The 19,049-nt window shown below is 38.9% G+C and overlaps 1 protein-coding gene and 1 long non-coding RNA gene across 14 annotated transcripts in view; one reads left to right on the top strand and one right to left on the bottom strand.

Moving 5' to 3' along the window:
• synrg (synergin, gamma) overlaps positions 1 to 10,702 on the bottom strand; it is a 42,465-nt gene extending 31,763 nt beyond the window's left edge. For all 13 annotated transcript variants that reach the window (XR_013092979.1, XR_013092980.1, XM_004558198.2 and 10 more), the window contains exons 1-4: positions 10,573 to 10,702; positions 5,234 to 5,274; positions 2,524 to 2,660; positions 1,948 to 2,075 (exon numbers count right to left, since the gene is read on the bottom strand). Coding sequence is in view for 11 of the 13 variants with exons in the window: in XM_004558198.2 (XP_004558255.1) it covers positions 1,948 to 2,075; positions 2,524 to 2,660; positions 5,234 to 5,274; positions 10,573 to 10,607 (341 nt within the window). In the remaining 2 variants the exon portion in view is untranslated. The remainder of the gene's footprint in view (positions 1 to 1,947; positions 2,076 to 2,523; positions 2,661 to 5,233; positions 5,275 to 10,572) is intronic.
• Positions 10,703 to 11,943: 1,241 nt separating this feature from the next.
• LOC143421961 (uncharacterized) lies at positions 11,944 to 17,351 on the top strand. The gene is made up of 3 exons (XR_013101564.1): positions 11,944 to 12,169; positions 14,633 to 14,746; positions 15,714 to 17,351. It is a non-coding gene; the product is annotated as an uncharacterized LOC143421961 (long non-coding RNA).
• Positions 17,352 to 19,049: the final 1,698 nt, after the last annotated feature.

The raw sequence follows: 19,049 nt of genomic DNA, 5'->3' as shown, positions 1-19,049 counted from the left end.
TGCTCCATTAAGATAAGCAATAAAGGCCAACCTGACATATTGCACGTTTTTTCCTGACAACAAAAATGAGATCAATGTTGCTGTGATTTGGCGCTACATACAGTCGTGTGAAAAAGTCCTTGCCCCCCTTCCTGAATTCCAAATTTTTGTCTTAAATCTTTCAGATTATCAAACAAATTTAAATATTCGATAAAGATCACGCAAGTAAACATAAAATGCAGCTTCTAAATGAAGGTGTTTATTATTAAGGGGAAAACAACCAAACCCTACAGCTCTGTCAGAAAAAGTGACTGCCACTGCCTTGTTAAATCATGAATTAACTGTGATAAGCTCTCTTATCCGATGCTGTGGCTTGACCTTAAAAAGGCGGTTCATGCTTGAAAACCCTCCAATGGGGCTGAATTACAGCAAGTCTGCAAAGATGAGTGGGTCAAAATTCTTTCACAGGGCTGTAAAAGACTCACTGCCAGTTATCGCAAATGCTTGATTGCAGTTGTTGCTATTAACGCTGGCCCAACCAGTTATAAGGTTTAGGGGGTAATAATTTTTTCACACATGGCCATGGAGGTCTGGATTTTTTCTCCCTTTAATAATAAACACCTTCATTTAGAGACTGCATTTTGTGTTTACGTGCATGATCTTTATATTTCAATTTGTTTGATGATCTGAAACATTTAAGTATCCAAAAAAAAAAAAAAAAAGGACATCAGAAAGGGAGCAACCACTTTTTGACACGACTATAAATAAAATTGAATTGAAAATGAATTTATTTGAATGTATAAAGATGAAGCCAACATGCTGATTTTTATTTGGTATTAACATGTTAATATCCTGTATTGTGTATTTATTTTAGTGAGACAAGATTATTTGCATGTTTGACTGCTGCTCCCCCCCGGTTGCCCCCCTCCTCTCTCTACTACTCTCTTGCTTCATATTCTTCTTCTCCTTCACACACTCACATGCACTAATTAGCACTACATACAGTACAGCTGAGGCAGCTGGGAATGTCATCAGCTTTACAGGTGTTTGGACAAATTTAAACTGTGCCCTGATGGCCTTTAATGCAAAGTTCATCAACTGATTACAAGTCATCATGACGGGTACATGAATCTGTGAACCAAATGTCATGGCAGTCCAACCAAGAGTTTTTGTGACATTTCATTTAAAACCACAAATGTCAACTTGTCAACGGGACCATCTAGGTTATTAGGACTCATCCACTGAGGACCAACAGTGACCGCACAATCTACAGTTTGGGGCTAAAATAGTATTTGTGAGACATAAAACAAGGATTCACTTGGTTCCTTTAAATGTAACGTGCAGACATCGCATTTGAAGATGCATCAATCTCTCAAGTGTACAGTCACACAAATCTAAACATTTAGAAATCAAAAAATAAATAAGTAAATTAAAGTGCAGGGAAAAGTGTGGTTTCTTTTGCAGTGCTCAAAGAAGCATTTAGACACTTTACTCCAGTAAAATAAGCAACAACACATGATTAAAACCCAACCCAGTATCCATATTCTTTAAGATGTTTGGAGTGCTGCTGTGCTGTGAGAAGATGTGGAAGAAGTCCATTTTTCAAGAGCTTTAAAAATCACCTAACTTTATGTTGTCAGCTTTGTGATAATGAATTTTCCAGCTAATCCAAGAGGCTTTACAGGGTTAGTGGGTTAGGGTTTGGGGGATTATACGTCCTAAAAAGTAGCAGAATGCTCTCAGATGGTAAACTCAGATCTTTCAGTGTATTTGGGGGAAAAATTACCTAATTTGGACACTAAGGCTCTATTAAAAAGTATAAGAAGTAACCAGAAACTGAAGTTGACAGAAAATTTGAATGTGTTAAAGGGAAGTTTATTTTCCACTGCACTGTTTTTTAAGCTAGCTGCTTACTTAAACTTGATCTACACAAAGAGGAATTATAATGGAGGTGTAAAGATGACTTACTGGTGCTCTTCAGCCATCTGTTTCTGCATGTCAGCCGTGTACTGGGGTCCTGCTGGTCTCATACCCATAAACTGTGGCTGACCCAAGAACTGCATCCCAGGGGTCTGCATCCCAATCGCCATTCCACCCTGTTAGACCCCCACCCCCCCAAAAAAACATGCAACAAACTATTTAGCATTCCTGCTCCGCTCGTGTGATTATCAAATGCTTTAACCAAGGGAAAGCAAAATGTTAATGGATTAAAGTCTTGTTAAACATCACCAGGCAACAATAAATTCCTGTTAATGTGCTGGTGTTTAAAACTGTTTGTGGAGAGATTAACATGGAAGCAAATGAGTTCAAGAGGAGCTGTAAAGCCAGCCTTCCACATGAGTGAAATCAGTTAAATCAATACAGCAGTGTTTCACTACTATGTATGCACCAAATGCAGCCAAATTAGCAAGTTCACTCAAAATACTACAAGAGAATAAATAAATACATAAATAAATCCTCAGGGAAATATTAATTTGACCCCCGCCTCCCAAAAAACATATGCAAACACAGAACCAAGCACAACATATAAGAAATAGCGCTGACCTGCATAGGGATGGCACCTGGGGGCATCTGGCCTCCAAAGTTCATTCCCATCATGCCCTGCATGTTAGGCTGCATGACAGGAACCATGGGGAAGCCCTGCTGTTGCTGCTGCTGCTGTTGCTGCATGGGTACCATGCCTGCAGAAACACACAAACTCTGTTATCACATACTGTAGACATGGTTAAAATATTCTATATGTAACATGTTTATCATGCTTTGCTGAATTTATTGAGTTTCTTTTACTCTCTTTTATTGTATTACATTCAAATTTTTACATTGCATTTTTTCCTGGTACCATACTGAGATGCAGTTTCCATTGTTACTGTTTTGTATTTATTTTAATGGTTTTATTAACTGATAGCCTTGATTCTTACTCAGTGCGATTCATGTGAAGTTGATTTGGCTACTTTTTTTTGATTCACGGGTCTTGTAAAATCAATTTTTACAAGCCTTCTAGTAGTTTTTCTTCATATTACTCTCTTGCCAACAGAGAATCTTCACCAGCTGATTGCACTGACAGTTTTACTGCCTGGAGCAAGGCCTGTAAGACCGGAGAAGCTACATAGAAAACAGTAGATTTGGAGGTCTTCCCGCAATCATCATGGGGAATGTGAGGCGTCCGCAAAATAATATGGAGTCTGATTTATCGAGCTCTTCTTTTTTTTTTTTTTTTTTTTTTTTTTATCTGAGCTCCTTATTTAGTGTAATTTTTTTAATAATACAAATGAGTGCTTGGATTTATTGGCTGCTGAAACACGGTAACTTCCCAACTTTTGGTATAAATGAAGTTCTTTGTTTCTTTATAATAATTTATTACAAGTTTAATAAGTTAATCTGTTTTTTCCTATTAATTTTTTCTTCCCGTTTTACATTCAGTTTTTACAGGGGATTCTTCTGTGTTTTTAAAAATGTACTTTTTGAGCTTCCATTTAACTGAGCACCTTTCCTTTGTGTAAATTTTTCCTTATTGAGCTCATTTTGGTCATGTTTTATTTTATTAAGCTACACTGTTATAGGCTGCGTTTAAAGTTTTTACAGCTATAATGAAGAATTTACAAACTATTGGGAGAAATAAAATGTATTTACTTACTTATCTTAGTTTAAGTTATCAAGAAAAAGAGAAAACAAAAGCCTCCAGAGGCTGGTCATAATTCAGTATTGCAAATCCATTACCATTTCTTCCGACAGCTGGAAAAAGACACAGGCTTTGCAACAGCCAAATCTGTTTCTCTGGTGACTACTGTGACAACTTGGAGCAAAACAAGAGGATTGGGGGAAGAAAAATTGGAAAAGTGTGTGTTTATTTTTTAACCAGAGCTGAGCAGCCAGCTCCGACTGGAGCCTGCAGATGATTCACCGTGTTAGGGCTCAACTGGGCTGTGTAAATGGCTTGTCTGGAAGACTGTGCACATTCTAATTTGTTGGACTAAAATGACATTGCTAACAGGAGCATATAATGACCCCTAAGAGACGCTCGTCCCACCAGTGCATGCGTGGTTTATCTGGAGGCGTTACTGCAAAGCCAACAGTCTGAGTAGGATGAGCAGCCACAGCTAAATGATGGCACATCTGAGACCTGCGTTGCTCAGTGCTGAGCATTGTAACAAAGATATGAGCTGCAATGTGCCGAATCCTCACTGATCCTCATATGCCCAAGAACTGCAAGGACCAATAACTAAAAGGAAAGGACGAAAACAATCAAAGTTAACGTCAAAGGCCAACCTATCTCCCCTACTAGGCTGTCCTCCCATGTTCCTTTTAGCTCTAAAGAGGGGCATGCTTGCAGCATGTTCCTCATCATTCCTCTTATTTCATTTTGCATTTTGGTTTATTTTTCTCTCCCAACCCAGATTTGGCTTCACCCTCTTCCCCAAATGAAAGCTGAAGGCTTGATGTTTGATACAGGGGAGCGAATCAAGCGCACAAAGTTCAATCAACAGAGCAAGCACTCGATTAAAGCAACAATCATAATCACAACTATTATGGTCAATACTGTAGTTTAAACATTAATTTACTGAACTTAAAAACATGTTGGGAGGAGATTTATGTTCTAAAATGTGTCATAGTGCTGAAAGTGGACCAGGTGACAGACCCTGAGCAATCCAGGGTTTCTCTTCATCTCTTTTCATGTATGGATCTTGGTAAAGAGAAGCTCTGTTTTAATCAACTAAGCAAAAATTACAAACTGTAAAGGAACAGAGTGCGTTTGAATTATAGCACAATAAAAAAAAAACAAAGAGCTCTACAGAGAAAGTAGATGAAATTATTTTGTAATCATAACTTAAATTTAAGTTTAATCCAGTTCCTAGCCTTTTTCAGAAGAGTACAAGGCTGCCAAAGAAGGTGACACTGAAGAGGAGATGAGCCAAACTTTTTAAAGTTATTTACAGAGCCGAGAAACTTTTGATCACATCTTGTGTGACTGATTACATCGAGGGAAGAATGACACTTATTGTGCTAATACTTGTTAGAAAATCAGTATTTCAATATCCACTTTATTTAAAATGAAGATTTCTAGTAACATTTGTCAAAATAAACAACGTTTACATTCTAAAGTGCAATATCCTGACAGTTTGCTTCAAAAAGCAATATTCTATGATCCCATTCAAATTCACACAAAACACATTTGTGTGTCATCTCCATAGCTGAATATATTTACACAAACAGTTTGGAGGGAAAGAGCGGTAATATTCACTGCGAAATGACTCACCTTGCGGCGGTCCCAAGCCTCCTCCAACAGGATACATAAAACTAAAGAAATAAAGAAGAAAAACACAGATTATGAGATTCAAACTGAGGCTGAAGTTAAAAACAGCCTTCATTTATGTGGCCTTTTTATTCCCCGGTCCCCTGCTGAACATTTATAGCAGCAGATGACTCGTTGTCACTTAGCTGCAACAATACCATTTAAAATCAACAGCCGTTATAATAACACAACTGACGTGGAAGAGATAAGTGAAATTAGATGTGACGCCATGTTTGCTTGACAATAAATGAGATTGAGAGGCTGTGAGCTGTACAAATCAGTCCATTTTTTCAGTTTCATGTGGTCCTTCAGTTTAATTTTATTCCATTTTATACTGATCTCATTTGAGATGACAAAACAGAACCAAAAATATAAAAAAGTAAAACTGCAACCTCCTCAAAACAACTTGAAAATGCCTTCCTCCTTGCGTCAAATCTGAATCCTGTTGCTGTAATTCTTCAGATGACAGTAACACGCTCCCGTAAGCCGACAGGTAAAATTAAACACAGATGCGATAAAAGTGTGTTGCTGATGACAGTGACATCAACAAGCAGACGCAGTTTTGTTCTACAGACTCGAAGCAGCTGAGGCTTATTCACAAAGAACCCCTCAGATCCTTTGGAGCAACGTTCACGCCAGATAAACAAGAGGGTAGATGGCTGGGCGAGTTTCTGCAGGCGACTTGGACTCTTGTCGCTGTGCTGAGAAACAGGCCTTTAAGAAATAATCAGAGGAAGTCTTTCTACGAGTCGTCCAAGTCTCTCCCTCGCCGGAGCCAACCCACACAGGCCTTCGGCTATTTGTCAAATAACTTACTACAACTCACAGACTGGAAGCGTTGATGCAGAAACAAACAGAAGACGGAGCCAGCCGGGCCTCTGCTTCCAACGATTCCCAGTTTAATGTGATCATCACAATATAATACTGGTAACTTTAGAACTGAGACAACTGTGCTGACAGAAGGGAAGCAGAGAGATCACTGTCACAGAAAGCAGGCACTGGCTCATAATGCAGGCTTGTAAACACGACGACTGCAACTATTCTTTATCGATTAACCCTGTCCGTTATTCGTTATTATCATTATTCACAGAGTCATTACTATTTCCAAATATCTTCATTCACTAGCACTGTCTAACCAGCCGGAGAACCCTCATATTTCCTTGTATCTGAAACACAATTAGTAACTAGCCAGCAAACCCAGTGGAGCATTTAGCAGCTTAAGAACCACATATTTCCCTCAGGAGCTGGCAGAGAGCAAACCATATATATTCATCAGGTGGTGCTACATGTCCGCTGGAGTTATAGGTTTTCTCCAACACAAAACGGGCCTCTGGGGAGGGAGTACGCACACAGACACAACTGGAGTCCCTGTTACCTTAGTTAAGGTCTATGAATTTTCCTCGTGTTTCTGTCCTTGTAAAAAACACAAGTTGTTTTCGTTTGAGTAATTTAAACCCCACTTTAGAAAACTGGTCAATTACAATCCTTGAAATTTTGAGTTTTCCCAATGCAAGAGGAACTCTGAAGTGTCCAATGTGATAACATGGAAATGTTGTGTCTGCATGGGCTTACTTCAAAGAGCCAAAATTATCTGTTATTTTAAGGGTTAAAGGTACTTTTTGTAATTACCCTCTGCAGAATTTACCTAAAGCTTTCTCTACCGGGTGGCACTGTTTTACCAGTGGGTGTGTGGGTTAGCCGTTTCTCCAAGAGGTTTTGCCTTTTGCAGGCTTCCATTGTTAAAATGGATGTGCTTTAATAACTTGCCTGCTTAAACAAAAGGTTCAATTGAATCACTGTGCCATCTTGTGTTACCTAATGGTAGTACATGAAATTACAGCCCTGCTGCAGCTCAACTTCAACATAGTACTGTACATTTATGATTTGGGACATAGTCACAACAGCTATTTGTTCAAGTCCTCCTGAGTCTGTCACATTTAATTCACACTAATGTGAATTTATGGGCACTCTTGGTGCTGATGAGTGGTCCTCTTTTCTCTGCTCATCTAAAAACATTTAAACTCAAAGCAAGAAGCCAGCGTTTCCCCTCACAGGATACTGTTGTAATATGACAAGTACCAGAGGGTTTCAGATTCTCGCATCTGCTCACTGGAAGATTTACAGCTTAAAAAGCTTTTTGAGCATGACGGCACTACTGTCTGCCATCCTTCAACAAATCAGAGGTCATGGCCGAGTGGATTAACATAGAGGGAGATAAGCGGCGACAGCAGCTGTGGACACCAGGCAGGCCTGAGCCTTGTAAAAGGTCTGGATTCATCTAATAGCTTATCAAACTGCTTTAAATGCTTGGGGACAGAAGGGACAGTTTCAGAGTTTTTAGCCAGAGTCGTTACTGTTAAAATTATTTGCTCTCATAGAGGAACAGAGAGCAAACTTAAAATCACTCCTATAAAAAGGAAAAGCTTACTTTTAATAGACCTGCCACTTCTGCTACATAAAGATCTAAAGCATTTACGTACAAACAACTGATTATTTAGGGCTTTGTTATTTACCCAAAGAAACATGCTAGAAATTCTCAATTTTCTGCCTTACGAATGCACTTTTTCCTCATTCGCTGCTAATGCTGTTGCTTCCATAGATGCTATTATGTAGGAAAAAGTCGCCATGGCTGGAGCCAATTAATCTATCGGACGGCTGTTATTAGGTGTTATCAGCCAACTGATTGACATTTGGCTGATATATTAGCCAACGGATCCACCACTGAACTCAGAAAATGTTATCTTATTTACTGATTTATCAGTTGTATTGATTTTAATGTCATTATTTGTATTTCAGAGCTGAAAGCCCCTTTTAAAAAAAAACTTTAGATATCCATGCATAATGAAGATTTCTTTGTTTTCTTGATATAACAGAGGGAATAAACAGAGCAGGAAAAATGTCATTGGTATCGGCCCAGAATTTTACAACTAATGCATCACTAAAAGTAACCGAAAGCACTCTGAAAAGCAAGCACTAATCATTTTCTCTCTCATATACAGGAACATCGTGAGTTGCCCAGTTTGGAAACAAATTTAGAGAGGCTTGAACATGTGCAGGGGGGGGATAGTGGATAAAAAAGACAAAGGATGTTGAATATGGAGCTGCCAGGCAGGTGGAAATGAAAAAGACCTCAGAGGATGTTCACAAATGTAGTGAAGAAGGGCATGCAGAGGGTTGGTGTGTCAGAAGAGAAGGGTAGAGTGAGACTGAGATCGAGGTAGGTGATCTGCTGTGGCAACCCCTAAAGGGAGCAGCTGAGAGAAGAAGAAATATTCTAAATAGCTGGTGTAAAAAGTATGGTTTCTGCACAGGATATCATCTGACATTCATAAAGTATTTAATCACATGCCTTGTTGAAAACAGAGGATCTGCATGGAGCCTACAAACTAGGGCTGTGCGATATGACCAAAATCTCATATCCCGATATAAGAATTCTATCGTCCGATAACGACATAAATAGCAAAAATATAACATTTTCTGTAAATTCTGTGAATCTCGGGCAGCTCGACTTGCGGGAAGTGTTTCCAGCTGCGCGTCATGTAGCTGGAGTCGAGTGTTTTAACCGATGCATGAAACGATACATTTTTAGACATAAGTTGTAAAGGCCGCCGTTTTCTTTGTGAGTATTTATTACACGGCGTGCTGCGGGGAAAAGCCTGTTCTAACGTTTGAGTCTAAGGTTTATTTTTTAGCACCTGGTGGCTCAGTTTTTACTTCTCATCCGTTAATAATCTGCTCTTTCACGCGATTCAGTTTATTTTGAAAAGTCTCAACAGGATCTTGAGCTTTATTGTGAAAGGTTTATGTGGTACATAAACAAGCGGATACGCGATGGTGTTACCGTCTTGTTGCTAACCACAACGCATAAAAACAGGTGCTTGTCCGCCTGTAGTGTGGTTATATTAAATATAAGAGAAAGAGAGAACTTAAAGAAATTAATATAGCCACTACAGTGACCATCAAAACGGTGAAAAAATATTGCTGTAAACAGTTTATTTTGCGACACCACGAAACAAACGATAGCGTAAAATGAAACCATAGACGTTTTGTCATCCGATATATATCGTTATATCGAACAGCCCTACTACAAACTACAAAAGGTTGCTGGAATTCTCAAACAGGCTTCACCTCCTGGCTTTGCACTTTAGCATTCAGGTACATTTTACTTTTATCATACCCACGTTGTCATTTCTTGCAGCTACTCAGTTTCCAAGATTTCCAAGATTGAAGTTTCCAAGATTGTTTTTTACCAAATGGGACCACTGATTATAAAAAAAAGTCACACTGTACCATGGAAGTAGATACTTAAAAAAAAAAAAAAAAAAAAAAAGGATTTCCAAAGTCAAAGTTAAGCATGGCCCATCTCATAAATGACACATTTTTTGAACATATAAATATAGCCCAAATCTACCAGAGTATACATTAGAGGTTTTACCAGCCACAGTGAAAGAATGGCACAGACAGTCTTGAGGGCTTTGGTTTCACCTGTCAGATCAGTATCACCTGGCTAGCCTTGTAGCCAGAGTATATTTATTATTCAGGGTGCTGGAGCTCGTGTTATGAAAAAATCATGAGGCTGGCCTTTTCATCTCCTCTGCAGACCATCATCACACTGCTTTAATAAGACACCTGAACATCTCCTCACCATTTACAGCTACTTACTGGAATATGCATGTACGACAGGGCTGATTATGTAATTCAGCAGAGAGTTATTAGAGCAATCTGACTCTTGAAGAAGGGCTTAGAGTCTCTGCTGCTTGGTGTGTTACAGGGACAAAAAACTTAACTAAATCAACCCCTTCCCCACAAATCTTCACGTCCTAATGCTTTATCTTCGTAAATAGCCAACACCATACTAAATCCCTAATAATAGAAAACATAATTCTGAGAAAGTGTTAATATGTGTCCCTACCAGCCACCCACAGGCCTGCCTAGCAATGCTACAAGAGATTCATCTAGCAAGTATCGCGTTATATCACCAGAGACCGAGAGCAATGGACACTATGACTACCACAGAATAACTTAAGCGTGAAATCTGTTAATATGACCACACCGTGGAGTTAGTCTGGTCCACTCTGAACATGGACAGGTAAAGGCAGAAGGAGCCAGCTAACGTTAGCTGTGGCACCTGACTACGAGCCATCTCATCTCATCTCCCTGCTCCGACAAACTAAGCCAGCCTTTATCGCGATATTTGAGGGCGTCCTCGTGGCTAAATGTGAAGCCCCGCGACTGTCGGGGGTGAATGTTTCACGCACAAATTACTTCCCCTGAAATGAGTCAGTTTAAAATGGCTAAAATACCTGCCACCTCCCCCAGATCCTGGCCGCAGCGCCATCTTGATAACAGCAGTCACTAAGAGGAAGACGACGTCACTACTTAGGACTGTGTTGTGGGACGTTCGGTGCCCTGAGTTCAGTCTGTCAGGCACACCTGCCGGCTCATAGCAGGGCTAATTTTTAGTTTTGTTGGCTTATTTGTTGTTGTTTTTTCCTGAATTACCCCCCCCCCCCCCCCCCCCCACCCACAGGTCCACATACATTTTACCTTTAACCTTAAGTCTTCATATTCCACAGTTTGTTTCCACCAGTGAAATTTCAACTTATTATTTCGGTAGTAATATCTTGGCGCTACTTCTAAGAAAGACAAAATGCTGAGATAATACATAATTAATAATAATTCACTTTTTTTCAATGTCTTCAGTAACCTGGATGCTCTCTTTCTCCAAATGACTGAAGCTAACAGTTAAGTTACTAGTTTTTGATTAACTTTGTTAGCAATGTCAAGGAAAATTGATCTTTTTTTAAAACAACATGTGTTTTTTTTAAAGACTGTAATGTTAATTCCCGACAGGTGTGCTATTGCGAGGATTTGTATTGTCTAATATGGGGAAATTATATTGTCTTGCACTGACTGGATGCCCATTAACTCCTGGTGTGTGTGTGTGTGTGTGTGTGTGTGTGTGTGTGTGTGTGTGTGTGTGCACAGAGAGACAGCCAAGTTCGTAATGGATATAAGGAAGTTTTTCACAAAAAAGGAGCCAGATTCAGGTAAAAAAAAAAAAAAAAAGTGTAAGATCAAATGATCCATCAATCAATGTGGATCAGTGTTTCAATATTTCTTTCAATATCTATATCTTTTATTAGATGGTTTGGTTATTTGCCTTTTGGTTGAAAGTACACTGAGTGAGGACTTTATTATTAGTTATCTTAATAGTATTTCTTTTTCATATTAATGTATTTTTTTCATCTGCTATACAGAATCTGCAACACAGGTTGAAACATTTTTGACCCTCTTTAACAACATTCCAACATAACATTATCATTGATTGGGGAGATTAAAATTAATTATATATTTTTATGTGGTTCAGCCACAACTCTACTAAAACCTCAGCCAGTAATAGGTAGGCCCACTTTTGGACCATCTAGTTGTCTGTATGACTGCACTACAGTACGTGCATCACATTTGCACACTATCAGAAAGTGCCAAACAGAGCCCTGGTGGAGTGAGGAGCTGTAAGGGGAAGCAGAGTTCCCTGTTTATCTTCTAAAAATGTTTTAAGCTAGCTTGTTTCAAAGATTCTGTACAGCAGCTTTAAATGTTTTCCAAAAGCGCACTTTAGGTTAGATATGTATTTGTTTTATTCCAATCCATTCTTCTTTTGCAGTAGTTGTCAGGCGTTGTGTGGAGGCGAGGAAGAAGGAACCCAAACGCAGGACTGGCAGGTAGGTGAAGGTTTATTATAGGGAGTGGGTGAACAGACACTGACTGGCTAGACAACTGAACGGCTGACTGAACTGAGGGAACACACGGGAAGGACAACGTAACATCAATGACACGACCGTGAACGAATAGAAACAGAGGGCTTAACAGACTGGTGAGGATGATAATGAAAGACCGGTGAGTACACAGCTGAACATAATCTGACTAATGATACGTGGGAATAACTGGAACACAATACGCAGGGGGTATGCTGGCACAGAAAACAGATGTGAAAATAAACTGAAGATGACAAAACGGAAAACACTGGGTCAACGACCCAGGAACCCTGACAGTAGTAGTCTATTAGCATTTAAATAACCTTTATCAGATTTGATGGTTTTGTTACAGACTTTTCAAAAAAGTGTTTTGCTTTTCTTTCACAAATGTGGGGATTAAATTGTGTTAAAACGTACAAAACAGTGATGTGTTTTGTGACGAGGACCCAGGCACAGAGAGACTTGATGAATTTAAGAATCTTATAATTTAATAAAGAAATTTGCAGACTTGCACAGAGATGGTAAAATTATGATGACTGATAACGGAGACAAAGACAACAGACGACGGGGACAGGGAGGAACAGGGGTGTAAATGCACCAAGGAGACAGTCAGAGAGAACTCGGGACAACTGGAGACATTTAAGGACAGGGACTGACAGAGACAGGAAAGAAGTTTCATCGCGACAAGTAAAGTTTACCCCCAAAGCTCTGATCCTAGAATCACCCCAGTTGGCTTATTTGTGTATGCTAAAAATAAATAAATAAAATAAAATAAAATAAAAACGCCTTTGTGATGGTCAAAACGAACGGAGCGGAAGGCCGACCTGCGAGGACTAATGCAGGGCAACAAATTCCCATCTTTAATATTGGTTGTTGCAATACAAACTTTCTGCCAGCAGGTGTCAGTGTGTAGCTTTGTCGAGGTTTTGTTAAGGCGAGAACCTGAACATGCAAAGGCACATAAACAAAACCTCCATCCATCCATCCATCCATTCGCTTCCGCTTATCCTTTTCAGGGTCGCGGGGGGCGCTGGAGCCTATCCCAGCTGTCATAGGGCGAGAGGCAGGGTACACCCTGGACAGGTCGCCAGTCTGTCGCAGGGCCGACAGACAACCATTCACACTCACATTCACACCTAGTGGCAATTTGGATTAATCAATTAACCTATCCCCACAAGCTGTCATACAGAAACAAACCTGTGAGCTGCTGTGATCATTAAACTGCATGTTGGAGGAAAATACTTCAACTTTAATACCTGCAATTTCTAAAGCTCGAAAATGACAAAAATAAAGTTCATATTCCAGATCTCAGAATTTAATAAAAACGAGAAAGTAGTCACGTGTGCAAATATGATCCTGTGCCAGTTAGCTGCACGTGATTCTTTATCTGTGGTACAGTTTAGTAGGACAGGTATACCTACTTATTCTTATCACCCACGAAGGCTGTGTCTGATTTTCCGAGTAAGAGCGAGCAAAGCTGCCCATAGGTGAGGGGAGGTGACAGCAGTCTCTGTTTTTATGGAGGTGCCTGGCCCAAATATTTTTTGAGATTATCAGCAAGCACTGTATAATTTTTTAGATATAAATTTGAGAGGGTTGTTTGTTTGTTTTTTGGATTATCTTACAGTCTATACCTCACACAGCCCTTAGTTACTGTAAGTAATTTGTTCAATTACAGTAAAGTACTGTAGCTTGTAATTTTACAGCGTATATAATCTACAAAAACAAATAGCAGTGTTACGTATTAGCTTTACAGTATCATAGCATCATACTTTGTTTAGTGTTCCTACTTTGTTCCCGTCGTTTTACCTTTTTTCTTTATTTTTGTTTTTTGACATTAAAATCTAACTGCATGTACTCTGAATTAAATTTCGTATCTTTCTCGACTTTGTCTCAAATTACACTGTAAACATGTACAGCTTGCTGATAAGACATTTATAGTATGCATCTGTTTTCACAAGTAATGGTACATAACTGTACAAAATTCCCAATTTTTCTACATCAGCTTGCTACATTGTATTTTCATATGTGTCATCAGGTGACTATCTCAGATACCATCGAGATGTTGAATAATTATGATTGCCTGTTATGATTCACCAAAGACCCACATTCACACACTGATGTGTTGTCCAACCTTTTTTACTGGCTGTCTGAAACACTGAGGCAATTGTGTGTCCTGACAAAGTGATTCAGTTTCATTGTTACGCCGAGGGCAAGGTGGAGCAGCAAGGAGAAGCCTGTGTGGCATTGTCTCAGTGGGTGTTGTTGTGAAAGATTTACAGCTTAATGAGAGTCATGTAAAGCAGAGGACAACAAGCCCTGCTGCTATCCATCACCTGGTCTGCTCCCAGCCTTATACCTTAGCTCTCTTCACAGAGCATATACATGACAGAGGGGGACATGACCACATTTTTGGATCCCGATTGACTAACAAGAAAGAAAAGGAAAGCTTTCAGTGTTTTATTGAGTTTATTAGTGGCATTAATGTAAGCTTTTGTTAAATTTATGATACTTTTTTCACTGAGGAAACGGAGGTCATATATGTACCTGGACGATATTAAAGAGGCTGATTCCACTATGTTCAGGATCTATTTGTTTTGTTTAGTTTTTTGTACTTTCAGGCCAACATAAAGTAAAGAAAGGAAGCAGGATGGAATACAGAGACGCTGTGTCTTTACACATGACCAACTACTGCTGAAGACATCAAGGTCATGTCCCGGTGAGGTCCTTTTATAGATAATAGGAAGAGTTTAAGTTGTGTTGTGTAAACAAAATTGACATGATTGTAAAATAGTTCATTTATATACATTAGGAGCTTTAACTTGAGTAAAAAAAAACTTTTTTTGTCTGCCTGAAATGTAAAAATGAAAAAAGTACTAAGTTTATCAGATAGATACATTAAAACAAGCAGTTATTTCATTCAAGATATTCAGCCTCAGTGCATATAAAACTCCACCCACTGCCCTACTTTGGGAAATATTTTTACTGTACAAAAGACACGTTAATTATTTGAAGGAAACATATAAACTCAGCAAAAAAGGAAATGAAACAATATTTGTAAATGCTTTTTAGCATTTTTAGCAGAAGTCATTGATGGAAACTATGACAAACCCCAGACCATGAGAGGGACCACTGATGTTGCCTGTAATTATAATTATAGATCGCATACATTATTATTAAACGACACAATACTTTTGTGAGCATATTGAGTCTAAAACTGACTTCAGATTCAAAATGACTTTAATGAAGCGCTGTCACATGTGCAGAGAGTCAAATTTAAAGGAATATTAAACATCTATTGGTGATGCTTTTAGCCGGTCCTGTAATGGACTAAAATCATCATTTTACTCCTGATTGTTTAACATGTTCATTGTTTGATTACAGTTAGAGAAAATACAAATGATTAACTTGGTGAATAAAACATGAAATATTCAAACTTCTGTGTTGTGGACATAAGATACCTCCTACTTGTGCATGTCAGTGCATGTTGCGTGGGCCACAATGTTCTTTGTCATGCATGAAGCTTGCACACCTTACACAATGAGAAAAGCATGTTGTTGTTGTTTTTTCTTTGAGCTTTTTATAACTGCTTGGATTTTTTTTTTGTTCTGCTCTCATTGTCTCTGTTGTGACCCATTGCTGAGCTTGATCAGGCCTCATTAGCCTCCTCCTCCTCTTCTTCTCAGTCGCCGAGCATGGTCTTCCTCCCTGCTGTGTGCCGGGTTTAGCTGGAGGCCGGCCACTCAGTCAGTCCCCTCGACAGTTGGATCTGGACTGGATGTGAGCAGTCCCCCACACCCAGAGATCTGCCGAGAAAGGTGAACATTAACCCGGGACTCATTCGAGGAATCCCACAATTCCCCATAAATCATTAACCCGTCCAGCATCAAGACAGTGACAGCATCAGCATGACAACATCAATCTGTCAGGATTCCTCTGAACCAGGGATTCTCACAGATTTTCAGATGCAAATAGAGGGAAACTGGGAGAAAACAGGCTTGCACTCCTGGGCTGAAACAACAAGCGTGGCCCCGATGTTTAGTTCAGTACTTATATATACTCGTTATATGTTTTTGGTTTTTTTTTGTTCTCTTGAGTTCCTGCAGCAGGTGGCTGTAGCTGGATGAGGTTCAAAACAACAAACGATCATTATTATTAAATGTAAATCGATCCTTCCACCTGAACAGCTTAGAAGCTTCATTTTATTAACTGAAACCACTTGCTCACCTCCATGCCATAGTCCGTGCCACTGAGTACATGTAACACTGCACTTAAATACACTTTCTGAGATACTCAGGTTGTTTTTTTTAGCAGCTTTGTATACTAAATGAAGATTTAACATTCCCAGAATATGAGAGGCTAATAAAATATCGCACAGCTGTTACTGTAACTCAAATTAAAAGCAGTATGCAGTGACAATATCCAAGAGTATATTATTGTATTATTACACTAAAAGACCTGTTTCTGCACATATTTTTTTACTGAACTGAAAACATTGTATGATTTGATTAGTTGTACTTTTGATAGAATTCAAAGACAAAAGCCATCGATGCATATTTAAACAGATCTTCAGCTGCAAAGTTGACTTCTCCTCTGTAAAATTTGACAAGTTTTATTCTTATTTCTCAAGTATTATAATGTATGTTAATGTTGGTAATTTATGAATGTTGTAGCATGAATGTACAAAGTTAAAATTTTTATTTTTGTCATTTTTTTGTAATGTTTGCACTCATTGTTGTGTTATTTGTGTTACAATGAATTTGTGCCATCTCTGTAAACCCAGAGCTGCAGCAATAATAGACATTTATTTATATTCTGTATGCCTCTTACATGTAAAAGGATGGTAACAGAACACCAACCATCTTTCTAATTTACTTTTAACCTTCTGACACCCGAGCTCTTGTGTGGATTACATTTTTAATTTCTTCAAGCTGTTTCGGAGTAATTGGACCGCGTTAAATTTGAAAACTGTAAGTATCGTCTTGAACAGATGATATTTTTTCATTGTCATTTGGGAATAATGGGTTCAATTTACAACATAACTCGGGTCACCTTTGTTTAACAAAGTATGAAACTCTGTTTGGAGTAGAAGGATGTATAATTGCAAAAAAGCCAAAATGTAAGTCAGAATTAAATATGAACTGCTTTATTTAGTTTTATTGTCATTTTCTAAATCATTTTCTTTAACTCAAAGTTTGTTTTCAACAAATGTTTTGAAACCTTGGCTTCTTGAACACAGCTAATAAAGATTTTGTATGTGTTCTGACGTTTGGTGGCGATAAAATGAAACAAATCCATGATCAGAAGAAAGCTGATGAATAAATGACTCAGATCAAAAGCCACCTATCTTGTCATTAGTCCGGCCTAGCTGTCACCGTAGGTGGTACTGGTGTCGATGTACGGTGAAGGCTGCCGATTGTTACTGGCTGATCTCCATGACTGTGCTGCAGCACAACAGAGGCCTTCTTGATCACAGCTTTTGATGGAAGACTCCTGTCAGAGCAGCTCCATACATGTGTATGTATTTCTCCGTAGAAAAGTTGGCGTAAACTCTGGTCGCAGTGACCAATTAGCCCTGGTGCAGAGTGGCCTCCTGACCCTTGACCCCTGCTGGGTAGCCTTATCCATTAACCCCTCGGGCCTCAGCTGGAGTTGATGTAGCATCCTTTCTTGTGGCGCTGCTAAACACACGGCTGCATTCACTCTGCGGCTTCCACTTTCTGTCTCTTTGTGCGAGTCCTCTGATCCCAGTGTGTCTACTCGCTTCTTGTGGTGACCTCTCGAGTCCTCTGCCACACTCAGTCTGCGGTCAGCTTCCATCGCAGCGTCACAGTCATTTTAAATTTCTAATGGAGAATCTTCTTAACTGTATCTTAATTTTAGCATTATGTATATGCTGACTTTGTTTCCATTATGTGGTTTTTGTTTTTCAACTGAACGGTTGAGCGGTAGTTCTTTAAAAACGAGCCATGTTAAGCCACCTTACCAAGAGTAAATAAGGAGTAAGAGTCATTACATCTCAAATGACCAGATTTTAAGGGCATTTTCTGTTCAATGATGAAAATCGAATGAAAATAGAGTTTTCTTGTTAAAAAGTTAAAAAGTATTCTACATGCTTTATTTTGCAGCATTGTGAAATTCAGCTCTATATCATTCAGAAATTGTTCCCACTTAAGAAAGCCCGTCAGCGTCTCTTCTTCCTCAGAAGACTTAGAGACTTCCATCTGCCACTGAAGGTGCTCAAGAACTTTTACTCCTGCACCATCGAGAGCATCCTGACGGGAAACATCTGCACCTGGTTTGGTGCAAAGAGATCTGCAAAGAGTGGTACGCTCGGCCGAACGCATCATTCAATCAGAGCTTCCTGACCTGCTGTCCATCTACACCAAGCGGTGCAAGACTAAAGCTAGGAAGATTATGATGGACCTCTCCCATCCAATATTAAGTTTTTTATTAGTGTGTGCTCAAATATGGACTTTGCAGGAGTGCTGGATTTCTTTTTCATATTTCCACAAGTCAATATTCAAACATTTTTCAATATGATGGGCAGATGTAGGCTGTAGGCTTTCATCTTTGATAGTTAAGATATTTGTGTTCAAACATCGCCTCATCGCCTGAAGGCCCCGAAAGTAGGTCGATGGAACATTTTAAAATTTATATGTTTACATATATTTTGAAATCTATTTGACATATAAAGCTAAAATTTTACAGAAATCATTATATGTGACCAAACTTTGGCAAAGCTGAAGGCCGATTTTGATTTGAGATGGAATGACCCGGAAATAAATACACATTTATTGTGAATCCTCTGGAAGAGTGCCATCGTACAAACACATGGGCATAGACAGATAATTAGTTTTAATTTGACATGAATAGTTAGATTTTTTATTTATTTATGCTTATTAAAACCATCAACATAATATATAACTCTTGAGATCAAAAATCTCTTGTGTGCAGTTGTGTAAACTGGTAACATGGACACAAATAAAAAAGGTTAAAAAACTAAATATGTTCATCAAATC

The sequence above is a fragment of the Maylandia zebra genome, linkage group LG14 (assembly GCF_041146795.1).
Source record: "Maylandia zebra isolate NMK-2024a linkage group LG14, Mzebra_GT3a, whole genome shotgun sequence".
Classification (NCBI taxonomy): Eukaryota; Metazoa; Chordata; class Actinopteri; order Cichliformes; family Cichlidae; genus Maylandia; species Maylandia zebra.
Note: the sequence above shows the minus strand (reverse complement) of the source record. Positions and strands in the feature narration are given on the sequence as shown.